Below are 15,431 nucleotides of genomic sequence, written 5' to 3' on the forward strand. Positions count from 1 at the left end.
GATGTTCTACAATCTTTATATCCCCAACAGTTGGTTTGCGTGTTTGCTGTTTTGTAATATCACCTTCTAGAGGAAGACCACTCTCAGGGCTCCTAATGAAAAGAAATACTAGTGATCAAATGTCATCACTGATGATCATCTTGGGTATAAAATCAAAAGACAGATCACCATGGAGGGACCAAGCAGTAATCAGATAATTTCCAGAGTTTGACCATGATTATATCTCTTTCAGTCCACTTCTTCCAGGTGAAGACTGATGAGTTATTTCAAGTTCTGCTTACACTCCTGAAAAATTAAGCAGAGGGATCTAATCAGTAGGGGAGGGAGGAGGGGATAATAAATCAGTGGAAATAATATCTGACTATTAATGTTACCCTTTTTCCAGCTTTATGAGACAAAGTTGCTGGAAGTTGTGAGGGAGAGTACCAGAGAGAAGAGAGGTGCTCAGAGAAAAAGATCCAGAAGTGTGCACGAGTCTTTTGCCAAATGATAAGTTGTGTGTACACACAGAATTTACAAAGCTGCACAAAGAACTACCACTGGAAAAAGAATAATTACCAGGCAGCTGTGAGCTGAACAAGAACTGGAGTTCACTCAAGTCTGGAAGCCATTCTAGTACCAATCTCCAGAGGAGACAGACCTTACTGAAAATCCTGCAGCCTTCAAGGGAGACCTCAGAAAGACTATACTTTAGGAGTAGAGCTAATCTAGTCCTAAAAGACTACTTTATACCACCTTAAAAATACTGAAAAACAAGCTTCATGCTAACCATGGACATGTGGAAACTGAAATTTAAAATACTGCCATTTACAATTGCTTCAAAGAAAGTCAACTACGTAAGTATATATCTAACAAAATGTGTACTGAATCAGTATGCTGAAAATTACAAAATGCTGATAAAAGAAATCAAAGAAAGACCTAACTAAATAGGAGCCATACTGTGTTCATGGGTTGGAAGACTAAGTATTGTAAACATGTCAATTCTCCCCATATTGATTGATAGGTTTAATGCAATCCCTACCAAAATCTGAACAAGGTTTTTGTAAACATAGATAAGCTTATTCTAAAATGTATACCGAAAGTCACAGGACCCAAAATAGCTTTAAAAATATTCTTGAAAAAGAAAGTAGGAGGAATAATTCTATCCAATGTTGAGTCCCCAAGACCACTCCCAAGTTCAGTGATTTGCCAGGGGGACTCATAAGACAGCATATATTCATACTCATGGCTATTTATTACAACCATATACAAATTGAAGTCAGCAAAGGAAAAAAGGTACATGGGGCAAAATTTGGAGGAAATCAGGCACAAGTTTCCAAGAGTTCTCATCTACTACAATTATGGGACTTGCTTAATTCCTCCAGTAATGAGTTGTAATAACCCATATGAAATGTTGTCTACCAGAGAATCTCCTTAGAGACTCAGTGCCCACAGTTTTTACTGAGGACTGGTCACATAGGCATACTCTGCCTAACACACACTAAAATTCCAGATTCCCAGAAGAAAAGCAAGCATTCAGCATAGGTCATCACTGTTTGCAGTTCAGGCACAGTGAGCCACTCTTATCCATTATGGCCTGAAATCATAATGAGAATTATGAGAAGTTGCTAACCAAGGGTCAATCTTGGAAGCAGACCTTTCTAAGGATAGCAGTGACAGGATTTCTATATAAACTCCTTTTTGCATGCCATACAGCTGCATCACTATATAGCTACACTAATTAAGACTGTGTGATAGTGGCAGAAGGACAGACACACAAATCAATGAAACAGAATAAAGAACCCAGAAATGGACACACAAAAAATGTGCAACTGATTTTTGACACAAAGATACAAAAGCAATTTAGTAGAGGAATGATAGACTTTTTTTCAACAAACATTGCCAGAGCAATTGCATACAAATACACAAAAAGATGAACTTTGACTTAAACCTCACATCCAATACAAAAACTCATTTAAAGTGAATCTTAAGTGTAAAACATAAATTTATGCAAATTTGTTTTTAAAAAAGGAAAAGAATCTTTGGGATGTAATACTATGCAAAAGGTACTTAGACTCAATATCAAAAACAAGACCCATAACAAAAAAAAAAGATAAATTAGGGCACTTCAAAATTAAAAATCTTTACCTTGTGAAAGACCCTGTTAAGAGGATGAAAAGACAAGCTAAAGACTGAGAGAAAATACTTTCAAACCACAAATCCACCAATAATTTATACCTATATACACCAAGAACTCTCAAAAACAGTAACCAAATAATCTGATTAAAAATTGGAAGATTGGGGCACCCAGGTGGCTCAGTCCATTGAGCATCTGACTTCTGCTCAGGTCATGATCTCATGGTTTGTGAGTTTGAGCCCCGCATCGGGCTCTGTGCTGACAGCTCAGGGCCTGGAGCCTGCTTCAGATTCTCCGTCTCCCTCTCTATCTGCTCCTCCCCCGCTCACACTCTCTCTCTCTAAAATAAATAAAGATTAAAAAAAATTTTTTTAAGAAAATTGGAACAGATGGGGTGCCTGGGTGGTTCAGTCAGTTGAGCATCCAACTTCAGCTCAGGTCATGATCTTGTGGTGGGTTCAAGCCCTGAGTCAGGCTTTGTGCTGACAGCATGGAGTCTGCTTCAGATTCTCTGTCTCCTCTCTCTCTTCCCCTCCCCTGCTCCCTCTCTCTCAAAATAAATAAATATTTTAAAAGTTTATTTAAAAAGAAAAGAAAATTGGAACAGACATGAATAGATTTTACAAAAAGAGTATACAGATGGCAAATAAGCACATGAAAAGATGTTCAATATCATTTGCCATTAGAGAAATGCAAAAAAAAAAAAAAACACAATGATATGGTACTATACATCTATCAGAATGGCTAAAATAAAAAATAATGATAACATCAAATGCTGGTGAGAATGTGGAGAAACTGGATCACACATACATTGTCTGTGAGATTGTAAAATGGCAATAACTCTGGAAAATATACCAGTGTTTTACAAAATTATACATGCAGTCATCATGTGACCCAGCAGTTGCACACTTAGGCATACACATAAAAACCTGTACAAAAAAGGTCATAGCAGCTTTATCCATAATTACCAAAATCTGGAAATAACTCATATGTCCTACAAAGGATGAATAGTTAAACAAATTTTATATATATATATATATATTTTTTTTTTTTTTAAATTCAAATCCAAGCTAGTTATCATATAGTGTAGTAATGGTTTCAGGAGTAGAATTTAATGATTCATCACTTACATATAGCACCCAGCACTCATCCCAGCAAGTGCCCTTCTTAATGCCCATCAACCATTTAGCCCATCCCTCCACCCAACACCCTTCCATCAATCCTCAGTTTGTTCTCTGTATTTAAGAGTCTCTTATGGTTTGCCTCCCTCTCTGTTTTTATCTTATTTTTCCTTCCCTTTCCATATGTTCATCTGTTTTGTTTCTTAAATTCCACATGAGTGAAATCACATGATGTTTATCTTTCTCTGACTTATTTCACTTAGCATAATACACTTTAGTTCCATCCAAAACTGTGGTATATTTACATCATGGAACACTACTTGGCAATAAAAAAGAATGAAATATTGAGACATACAACAACTTAGATAAATATTGAGGAATAGTCTAAGTGAAAACCCCACTGTTTTTCACTATAAAAAAGTATCAGAAGAGATTCTTGGGATGGAACAGCTGTGTATCTTGATTGTGTTGGTGGTCACACAAATCTGCACACGTGATAAAATCATATGGAACTAAATGCACACACACACACACACACACACACACACACAAACACACAAATGAGAGTATTTATAACTAGTTAAATCTAAATAAAGTCACTGATTTGTACCAGTGTAAATTTCCTGGTTATAATATTGTACTATAGTCATATAAGATGTTTCTCTTGGGGGAAACCAGGTAAAGGGTACACAGGATCTCTCTGTAATATTTTCTATAAACACATGTGAGTGTAGAATTATCTCAAAATTGAGCTTAAAAACAAAGCTTCAAAAGAATCAGACTGATATGTAAGTAAATTAACTGCCTGCCAGAAGAAAACACTCTAATAGAAACAACAAAATCTAGACTCACAACAACATAGCATCCATTATGTAGAGTATGCATTAAAAATTACTAGGCATGAAGAAAATCAGGAAAGTATAAACCAACCCAAATAAAAAATCAATCAACAGAAACTGACAAAGAAATGACTGAGATGATAAAATAAGCAGACAAGGATTTTATAACAGTTATTATAAACATGGTCAAAGATTTAAGGAAAACATTTGCATAATTAAGGGAAAATAGGACATCTCAAAATAGAAAAGTGTTAAAAGGAAACCAAAAGATATTCTACAACTAGAAGAGTACAGTAAGTAAAATGAAAATTTTATGGAATGGACCTGATAGCAGATTAGACTCTGCTGAAGAGAAGACAAGTAAACATGAAGACATGGAATAGAAATGATCCTAAGAAAATACAGAGAGGAAAAACAGTTGAAAAAACTGAACAGAGACTCAATAGTCTATGAGATAACATAAATGGCTAACATGTGTAATTGGGGAGGAAAGAGACATTGGCACAGAAAAATAAATTTTTTCAAGATAATGGGAGTTTTGTTTTTCCAAATTTTATGAAAAACATTAACTGGTAGATCCAACATCAATGTAGCAAAGTAGGACAAGGGGGGGAAAGCATGTAATCAGATTTCTGAAAACCAGATAATGAGAAAATCTTCAGGGATTTTCAGTATCCAAAAAAAAAAAGACACATTATATTCAAGGTTAGTAGGAATTACCACTTGCTTCTCAAGAGAAAAACTACAAGTCAGAAAACAATTAAATGAATAATATTTTAGTACTGAGAGAAAAAGACTATCTAAAATTCTATATCTAGAAAAATAATGATCAAAAATAAAGATATTTTCAGAAATGCAAAAGCAGAGAAAATTTGTCATCAACACACTTTCCAGTTGTATATTACTTGGTAGCAAGCTATCCTGAAACTTGGTGGCTTGCAACAGCAAGCATTTTACTATATTGTACAATATTGTGAGTTGGAGATTTGTGCAGGACATGGTTGGGTGAACCTTTTCCTTGTGGTATCAGTCAGGTTCATTCAATATATTCATTTACATATCTGGCTCTATATGCATGGTACATATCTAGCACATTGGCAGAGATGGCTAGAGGCCAGTCTTGGCAGGGACTGTAGACCAAAGAGCCTACATGCAGCCTCACCAACATGGGGCCTCAGAGTACAGACTTCTTACCTACTGGCTGTAAGAGCAAGAGTTCTAGCAAATGAGACAGAATCTACATGGCCTTTTACAACCTAAACCCAGAAGTCACAAAGCATTACTTCTGTGATACTCTATTAGTTGAAGCAATCATAAGCTTATGCATTTCAAAGGGAAAGAACACAGACCATTAGACAGGAAGAATGCCAAAGAATTTGTGGAAATGATTTTAAATTGCCACACTCTACCCTCTGGCCAACAATGTTTATATTTCTCCCTCATGAAATATATATTTTCCCCTTCTCCAGACTGCTTTAAAGTCTCATTCCATTATGCATCAAGCTCAAGTTGGAAGTCCAGGATCTTATCATCTAAATCAAGTCCAGGCATGGATGAGGCTCCATGCGGTTTCCTGAGATCAGTTCTTGATCTGGAAACCTGCAAACTAAAGAGACGTGTTATCTGCCCCACACATACCCAAAATACAGTGGTGTGACAGACACAGAACAACTGTAATAAATAAATACCCATTTAATAAAGGAAGAAAATAGAAAGTCACCAATCCATTGAAATTATAAAATCCAACTGGGCATATGTTACCAGCTCATGATTAGGGCTTTATCCTGCTTCCGGGGAATGATTTTTCCATGATTTTTGCTTCTTACCCCTGAGATCTTAGTTTTTCCCTCTAAGTCATTCTTTCTTTTCCATAGAACTAACCCATTTCTGTAGCTGAGTAGTCTATGCAGCCTGCTTCCTGTCCACAGAAGTTTAAGGGTCTAAAAGTCTCCATTTTGTACAGGTTCTCTGTGGTTTTTCTTCCTGTATAAGCTGATATTATTACTACAAAAACTTTGTGGATTTTTTGAGTATCAATTTACAATCTACTCCATAAGATTAAAAACCCACATCTACAGACATCTTCTAGATAAGCTATTTTTTACCTTGAGCTCCTTATGAGGCTACTGTGGTATAATACCTTTAAGATTCTTAGAAGCCTTATTGTTTAGGAGAGAGAGTCTGTACTACAACCCCTTAAGAAATAGCTCAAAATTCTTTTTACAAGGCTTTATCTCTTTCTGAACTCATAACAAAAGGCTATACAGTCCTTCATCTTTACCTGGAGTCCATGATTTTCTAACAGGGCCTTGAATTTAATCTTTGTTCTATGGCTCTATCTTCCTTTGAGTATCTTCTGCTGAGAGAAACTAAGGATAAGAAATAGTTTCATTTTCAGGGGCGCCTGGGTGGCTCAGTCGGTTGAGCGCCGACTTCGGCTCAGGTCATGATCTTGCGGTCCGTGAGTTCGAGCCCCGCATCGGGCCCCTGTGCTGACAGCTCAGAGCCCGGAGCCTGTTTCAGATTCTGTGTCTCCCTCTCTCTGACCCTCCCCCATTCATGCTCTGTCTCTCTCTGTCTCAAAAATAAATAAACGTTAAAAAAAAAAATTAAAAAAAAAAAAAAAAAGAAATAGTTTCATTTTCAGACCTCATTCCTACATAGTTTCTCTAAATTGTTGAGAGCCAAATAATTCCTTATTTAGTACAGCTTTGTCTATCCATACCTTATGATACATAATTTAAAAACAAATAAATAAAATACAGTATATACTTTCAGAATTCTGCCTGGAAATCTCCTAAGCCAAATACATTGGTTCATTAAATATGTTTTATGATTATCCATGTTATGACAGTTGCTAAACCATCTACCATGACAGAACAAGATCCTCCTTTTCTCTAGCTTTCAACAATATTTTCCTTACTCTGCTTTAAACTCTCACTGACATCCTCCTCCATGCCTGTCAGTATCCCACTAACAGTCTTCTCAAACCCCTGTCAACTTCTGCTTCATGTCTTGTGCCAAAGCCAGTGCCACGCTTTAGGTTTTTGCTACAACAGCACTCCAAATTCTATTCCACTTATCTAATACTATACAACTACTCCAAAAAATAGTTGCTTAAAAAAATGATTTTATTATATATGGTGATTAAGAGAATCAGGAATTTGGGCAAGTTTCAGCTAGGTGGTCTTTATATTCCTTGTGGCATCAAGGGAAGTCACTTGGGGGTATTCACCTGGTTAATGAGAAGTTTACAGGGTTCAAGGCAGTTTGTTTCATTCACATATCTGGCACCATGGCAGGGATGACTAGACCGCTGGGCTCAGCTGGCTCTGTTGACCAGAATGTGGCCTCTTCAGCATGATGATCTTCTGTCATGGTGGCTCAAGGCTCTAAGAGCAAGTGTTCAAGTGAACAAAGCAGAAACTTCACAGTCTTTTATGACCTAGCCTCAGAGGTCATAGTGTTTCATTACTGCTGTTCTGTGTAGGTCAAAGAAATCACTAGCCTAACCAGATTCAATAGGAGGGAATAAAGATTCATTATCTTCGTTGAAAAAAATGTCAAAGAACGTGCATTCATTTTTAAAAACAAACATAGCAGATATGCACTACAGAAAATATTCAAGGAAGTTCTGCTGGCTGCAGTGAAATGATACCAGATAGAAACTTAGATCTATAGAAAAGAATGAAGAGCATCAGAAATGGCAAACATGTAGGTAAATAAAAAGGAATTTTTTTATTATTTCCTAAGTTCCCATGTAAACATATACATGCAGTAAAAATATACAACAAGCACAAAACAAAAGACAGAAGTAAATGGATCTGACCTATGCAATTACAGAATTACCTCATTTTATTAACCAGAAATTTTATTAACAGAAATTTTATTAACAGAAATTCATTTTATTCATTTTATTAACAGAAGTTCATTTTATTAACAGAAATTATCAATACTGTTAACCAATGAAACAAGGGAGATAGAAAGGTGCCACTCATAAAGAATATAATAGTAAAAGTATTGCAGCATGTCACAATATCACAGGGAGGAAAGAAACAATATGTAGGTGTTTACTTCCCCAGGTCTCTCCTTGAGGGGTCACCATGGGCCAGCTCTGTCTGTAAGATGACCTCTCCAGATAGGCTCTCTGTCTACAAGTTCAAATATCAAAGTCATCCTCTCTCTTGCCTTTTCAGGCACTCTTACTCTCCCAGGGTACTAATTTCATTATCCTTCTGGACCTATTTTAATACCCACCAACTAAGTTCATAGATTCAAAGCAAAAATTCAACTTTTGGAAAAGCGATATTAAAAATAATTTACTACCGGTGCGCCTGGGAGGCTCAGTCGGTTAAGAGTCTGACTTTGGCTCAGGTCATGATCTCATAGACCATGAGTTCGAGTCCCACATCAGGCTCTGTGCTGACAGCTCAGAGCCTGGAGCCTGTTTCGGATTCTGTGTCTCCCTCCCCCACTCGTGCTCTGTCTCTCTCTCAAAAATAAGTTTTTTTTTTAATTAAAAGTAAATAAATAGTAGTTTACTACTCCCAAAAAACAAGTGACCAGGGCCAGATAGATTTCCAGGGGAATTCTACCAAACATTTAAAGAAGAGTTAACACCTATTCTCTTGAAGTTATTCCAAAAAATAGAAATGGAAGAAAAACTTCCAAACTCTTTCTATGAAGCCAGCATTACCTTGATTCCAAAACCAGACAAAGACCCCACTAAAAAGGAGAACTATGGACCAATTTCCCTGATGAAGATGGATGTAAAAATCCTCAACAATCTATTAGCCAAACACATCCAACAATACATTAAAAAAATTATTCACCACGACCAAGTGGGATTTATACCTGGGATGCAGGGCTGGTTTACTATCTGCAAAACAATTAATGTGATTCATCACATCAATAAAAGAAAGGACAAGAACCACATGATCCTCTCAATAGATGCAAAGAAAGCATTTGACAAAAATACTGCATCCTTTCTTGATAAAAACCCTCAAGAAAGTAGGTATTGAAGGATCATACTGCAAGATCATAAAAGCCATATATGAAAGACCCAACGCTAATATCATCCTCAATGAAGAAAAACTGAAAGCTTTCTCCCTAAGGTGAGGAACAAGACAGGATGTCCATTCTAGCCACTGTTATTCAACATAGTATTGGAAGTCTTAGTCTCAGAAATCAGACAATACAAAGAAATAAAAGGCATCCAAATTGACCAGGAGGAGGTCAAACTTTCACTCTTCGCAGATGACATGATACTCTATATAGAAAACCCAAAAGATTCCACCAAAAAACTGATAGAACTGATTCATGAATTCAGCAAAGTTGCAAGATATAAAATCAATGCACAGAAATTGGCTGCATTCCTATATACCAACAATGAAGCAACAGAAAGAGAAATCAAGGAATTGATCCCATTTACAATTGCACCAAAAACCATAAAATACCTAGGAATAAATCTAACCAAAGAGGTGAAAAATCTATACACTGGAAACTATAGAAAACTTATAAAAGAAATTGAAGAAGACACAAGAAAAATGTAAAAATATTCCATGCTCCTGGATAGGAAGAACAAGTATTGTTAAAATGTCAATACTACCCAAAGCAATCTACAAATTCAATGCAATACCTATCAAAATAACACCAGCATTCTTCACAGAGCTAAAACAAACAATCCTAAAATCTGTATGGAACCAGAAAAGACTCTGAATAGCCAAAGAAATCTTGAAAAAGAAAACCGAAGCAGGAGGCATCACAATCCCAGACTTCAGGCTGTGTTACAAAGCTGTAATCATCATGATAGTATGGTACTGGCACAAAAACAGACACTCAGATCAATGGAACAGAAAAGAAAACCCAGAAATGGACCCACAAACGTATGGCCAACTAATTTTTGACAAAGCAGGAAAGAATATCCAATGGAATAAAGACAGTCTCTTCAGCAAGTGGTGCTGGGAAAACTGGAGAGCAACATGCAGAAAAATGAATCTGGGCCACTTTCTTATACCATACACAAAAATAAACTCAAAATGGATGAAAGACCTAAATGTAAGACAGGAAGCCATCAAAATCCTCGAGGAGAAAGCAGGCAAAAACCTCTGTGACCTTGCCCACAGCAACTTCTTACTCAACACATCTCCAGAGACAGGGGAAACAAAAGCAAAAATGAACTATTGGGACCTCATCAAAATAAAAAGCTTCTGCACAGCAAAGGAAACAATCATCAAAACTAAAAGGCAACTGATGAAATGGGAACAGATATTTGCAAACAACATATCAGAAAAAGGGTTAGTATCCAAAATCTACAAAGAACTTATCAAACTCAACACCCCCAAAAAACAAACAATCCAGTGAAGAAATGGGCAAAAAACATGAATAGACACTTCTCCAAAGAAGACATCCAGATGGCCAACCAACACATGAAAAAATGTCAACATCACTCATCATCAGGGAAATACAAATCAAAACCACAATGAGATACCACCTCACACCTGTCAAAATGGCTAAAATTAACAACTCAGGCAACAAGAGATTTTGGCAAGGATGTGGAGAAAGAGGATCTCTTTTGTATTGCTGGTGGGAATGCAAACTGGTGCAGTCCCTCTGGAACACAGTACGGAGGTTCCTCAAAAAACTAAAAATAGAACTACCCTATGACCCAGCAGTTGTACTATTAGGTATTTATCCAAGGGATATAGGTATGCTGTTTTGAAGGGGCACATGCACCCCAATATTTATAGCAGCACTATCAACAATAGCCAAAGTATGGAAAGAGCCCAAATGTCCATCGATGGATGAATGGATAAAGAAGATGTGGTGTATATATACAATGGAGTATTACTCAGCAATCAAAAAGAATGAAATCTTGACATTTGCAACTACATGGATGGAACTAGAGGGTACTATGCTAAGCAAAATTAGTAAGTCAGAGAAAGACAAAAATCTTATGACTTCACTCACATGAGGACTTTAAGACACAGAACAGAAGAACACAAGGGAAGGGAAACAAAAATAACATAAAAACAGGGAGGAGGACAATACATAAGAGACTCTTAAATATGGAGAACAAACAGAGGGTTACTGGAGGGGTTGTGGGGGGGGAAGGGCTAAATGGGTAAGGGGCATTAAGGAATCTACTCTTGATATCATTGTTGCACTATATGCTAACTAACTTGGATGTAAATTTAAAAAATAAACAAAAATAAAAATAAATATAGTTTACTACTAATAATTAGAATCCTAGGTAATACTTAATAAGATGAGATGTGTATGTTTAAGGGGAAACATTATTATTATTTTGAGGTAATTGATATGAAAAATGTGAATAGATTGTAAATCCACTGTCATTATCATAACGAATTTCAACCTTATACTTGTCAGTGAAAGAACAAGTAGAGTATAATTTTAAAATACCAAATTATCTGAATTCTGACTGATGACAAATAAAAGATGTTCAATAAATTAAAAACAATAAATTATCTTCTGCCATTTGTCATCACCTACTTATGTGTACAAAGACTGGGTAGACTTCTGATGTTAGGTCATAAAAGGCCACATAGGGTCTGCCTTGTTCACCGAAACACTTGCTCTTACATCCCTAAGCCATCAAGTGAGAAGACAACATGCTGGAGAAGCCACAATACTGCTCAGCAGAGCCAGCTGAACCCAGCCTTCTTCTGTCAACAGTAACTATCAAGAATCTGAGAATATCATTATTAATAGGTCTTGAAAGGGGATTGTGTATAGTCATTTCAAGCATAAGCCCTATATTAATAAATCATGATCATGATTACTCACTGCAGGTGGCAGAGTTTAGAAAACTGTTTAACAGTGTCTATTAAAGTTGAACATATGCATTCCCTATAATTTCACTCCTACATGTATTTCCAACAGAAATGTATGTGTATGTTACATATATAAGCACCAAAAGACATGTACTAGAATTTCAAATCAGAACTTCTTAGATTAGCCAAAACTGGAAACTACCCAAACGTGTATTGACAATAAATTGGATAAATAAATTATGTGCTATTGACAAAATAGAATACTAAACAACAATAACAATCTAACATGGAACAACATGAATGAATCTCACAATGTTGAAATAAGCTAGATGCAAAAGAATACATATTGTATGGTTCCATTTACATAAATTACAAAAACAGGCAACACGAAGCTATGGTGTTAGAAATCAGGATAGTGGTTACCTTTTAGGCAGGCAGCAGGTAATGATAGGAAGGCAAGGTTAGAGCACTGTATTGTTCTGCTTCTTGATCAGGGACCTGGTCAGGTAAGTGTGGTAGTTTAAAAACATATCCACTGACACTTTGACACTCCTACCATTAGAAGGTGAAGTACAATTTCCTCCTCTTTTATATGGGCTGGTCTTAGTGACTCACCTCCAGCAAACAGAATACACGGGAACTGACATTGCATGATTTCTAATGCTGTGTTAGAAAAGGCACTAGAGCTTCCACCTGGCCCTTTTCTTGGGATGCTCACCCTTGCTACCCAGCCACCATGCTATGAAAACATCAAAGAATTGCATGGAAAGGCTCTTTGAAGGTGCTCTGGTCACAGACATACCTAAGGTCACAGCTAACAGGTAGCAACAACAGCTAAACATGTAAGTAAAGGAGCCTTCAGATGATTCCAGTCCCCAGTCTTCAAGTTAACCTACCAAGCCTTGCCCAAATTACAAATTCATAGGCAAAATAAATATTGCTATTTTAAGCCACTAAGTTTAGCAGTAATTTGTTATGCAAATATATGTAACTGGAATACACAACAGGTGTGCTCACCTTGTAAAAATTCATCAAGCTACACAGTTATGAAATATACACTTTTCCTTATTATTATTATAAAGTTTGAATAAAGGTTTGAAATAAAAATCTTATCATGGATACAAGCTCAAGTTCCTCATCAGATTTTTTTTTTTTTTTTTTTTTTTTAACGTTTATTTATTTTTGAGACAGAGAGAGACAGAGCATGAACAGGGGAGGGGCAGAGAGAGAGGGAGACACAGAATTGGAAGCAGGCTCCAGGCTCTGAGCCATCAGCCCAGAGCCCGACGTGGGGCTCGAACTCACGGACCGTGAGATCGTGACCTGAGCTGAAGTCAGACACTTAACCGACTGAGCCACCCAGGCGCCCCCCTCATCAGATTTTTAAATAGGTTTCATTGAGAAGTTTTATATAAATTCAAAGTTTTATATCTTCCTAATATTTTTGCCTTTCCCTGCAATTACATAATATAAAGAAAATGTGATGCATTTTTCTCACCACGTCCAATATAGACACCTCCTAATCTCCATCAGTTTACCCTTGTACACTGCCCAATTCTGATCATTTATCATGAATGAACGTAAAAAAAGTTGGGAAGCACTACTATAGCAAATATCTGCCCAGCACCATTCCCTCTTCTTTTGTTAATAGGATCTTACTGTCCTTTGGGGAACTCCCTGACTTCTGATCAATCAAGTTAGCTGAGACCTAATTGTTCAACTTTTCCTTTAATTCTATTATTCCTCACATCCTTCCAATAAATTTCTATTTTATTCAAGTTGGCAATATTTGGTCTCTAGTTTCTGCAACCAAAGACCACTTACTGATACATATCTCCAGTGCTAGCACACTGTCTGACATATAGTTGACAATGAAAATATATGAAATAAAATGTTTATAAAATGATATTGAACAACTGATTTTTGACAAAAGCACAAAGACAGCATAGTGGAAAAAGAATAGCCTTTTAAGATACATTGCTGGAACAACTGGGTATCCATATGTAACAAATATGAACCTGAATCCATGCCTTAAACCATAAAAAATTTTAACTCAAAATACATCACAGACTTAAATATACAGCCTAAACTGTAAAACTGCTAGAATAAAACATAGTAAAAGGTCCTTGTGAGCTTAGGGTAAGTAAATATTTCTTAGAAATGACACTAAAAGCACAATCCATAAAAGAACAGATTGGACTTTATTAAAATTTAAAACTTCTGCTCTTTAAAATTCTTCTGTTGAGAATGAAAAGGCAAGGCACATACCACAATAAAATCTTTCCAAAGCATTTTTCTGATAAAGAACTTGTATCCAGAGTATATAAAGAACTCTCAAGACTGTAACCACCCAATTTTTTTTTTTTTTTTGAGCCCTGTGTCTGGCTCTCTGCTGTCAGCACAGAGCCCACTTTGGATCCTCTGTCCCCCTCTCTCTGCCCCTCCCCTGCTTTCTCTCTCTGTCTCTCAAAAATAAACATTAAAAATATTTTTTAAAAGATGTTCAACATCATTAGGAAAACACATATTAAAACCACAAGATGCCACTACACACCTATTAGTATAGCTAAAATTAAAATCTGCTTGTAGATTTTTACCCAAGAAAAAAGGAAATATCTGTCCACTTAAAGACTTGTACACAAATGTTCATAGCAGCTTTATTAGTAATAGCTCAAAACTAGACATAACCCAAATGCCCACCAACAGATGAGCAGATAAGGTACACTACATCCATATAATAGAATACACTCAGCAATAAAAAAGGAATGAACTGTTGGTACACAGAACAACATGGACAAATGTCTAGACAATGATACTGAGTAAAACAGATCAGACCAAAAAAAACAAAAAACTTCCTGATTCTACTTACATAAATTTTTAGAAAATGCAAATGAGTTCTACAATGACATGAAGTAGATCAGTGGTTGCTTACGTGTGGGAGGCAGGGAGGAATGCGAAGAAAAAATTCCAAAGAGGCATGAGGAAACTTGAGGATGATGGATATACTCACTCGACTAGATGATGGGGTATGTATATACGTCAAAGTTCATAAAATTACATACTTTAAATATGTACCACATATTATATGTCAATTATACCTCAATAAAGCTGTCTTAAAAAAAAAACCCTGCAACTCAGCTGTCAGATTTTAAAGGAGCAGGAAGGAAGCAGAATGGAAATCTCAGTAAAAAGCCTCAGGTAGGTTTGTGAAGCTAAGGCTCAGCAGAGTTTAATGAGCCATCTCTCTGCTATTCTCCAGAAACCGTTGACAACCACCACTATTGGGTTCTGCTTTCAGGAAGAGAATAACCCAATCAGTATAAAATGAATTCCGTGTCTTGTGAGAGATTGCCAATTGAACATATAATCTACATTTACAAACATTTTTAAAGAATGTTCTACTTACAGGATAGTTATAATATCGAGAGTAAATGTTTTGCTATAAATACCAATACAGGCATACGAATTATTTAATCTCTCAGAGCCTCTCATTTCATCTATGAAATGCCACAAGAAATAAAAACAGGGAAACTAAAAAGAGCAGACTGTGCCAGAATTATTA

At 36.3% G+C, this 15,431-nt stretch overlaps 1 protein-coding gene across 1 annotated transcript in view; it reads right to left on the reverse strand.

Moving 5' to 3' along the window:
* Window positions 1-15,431, reverse strand: part of LOC132669750 (uncharacterized) — a 19,276-nt gene continuing 3,845 nt past the window's right edge. Inside the window, exon 3 of the mRNA XM_078447721.2 lies at window positions 1-285. Within this exon, the coding sequence (XP_078303847.2) occupies window positions 262-285 (24 nt within the window). The 3' untranslated portion in view covers window positions 1-261. The remainder of the gene's footprint in view (window positions 286-15,431) is intronic.

Source organism: Panthera onca, chromosome B3, assembly GCF_046562875.1.
Source record: "Panthera onca isolate mPanOnc1 chromosome B3, mPanOnc1 haplotype 2, whole genome shotgun sequence".
NCBI lineage: Eukaryota > Metazoa > Chordata > Mammalia > Carnivora > Felidae > Panthera > Panthera onca.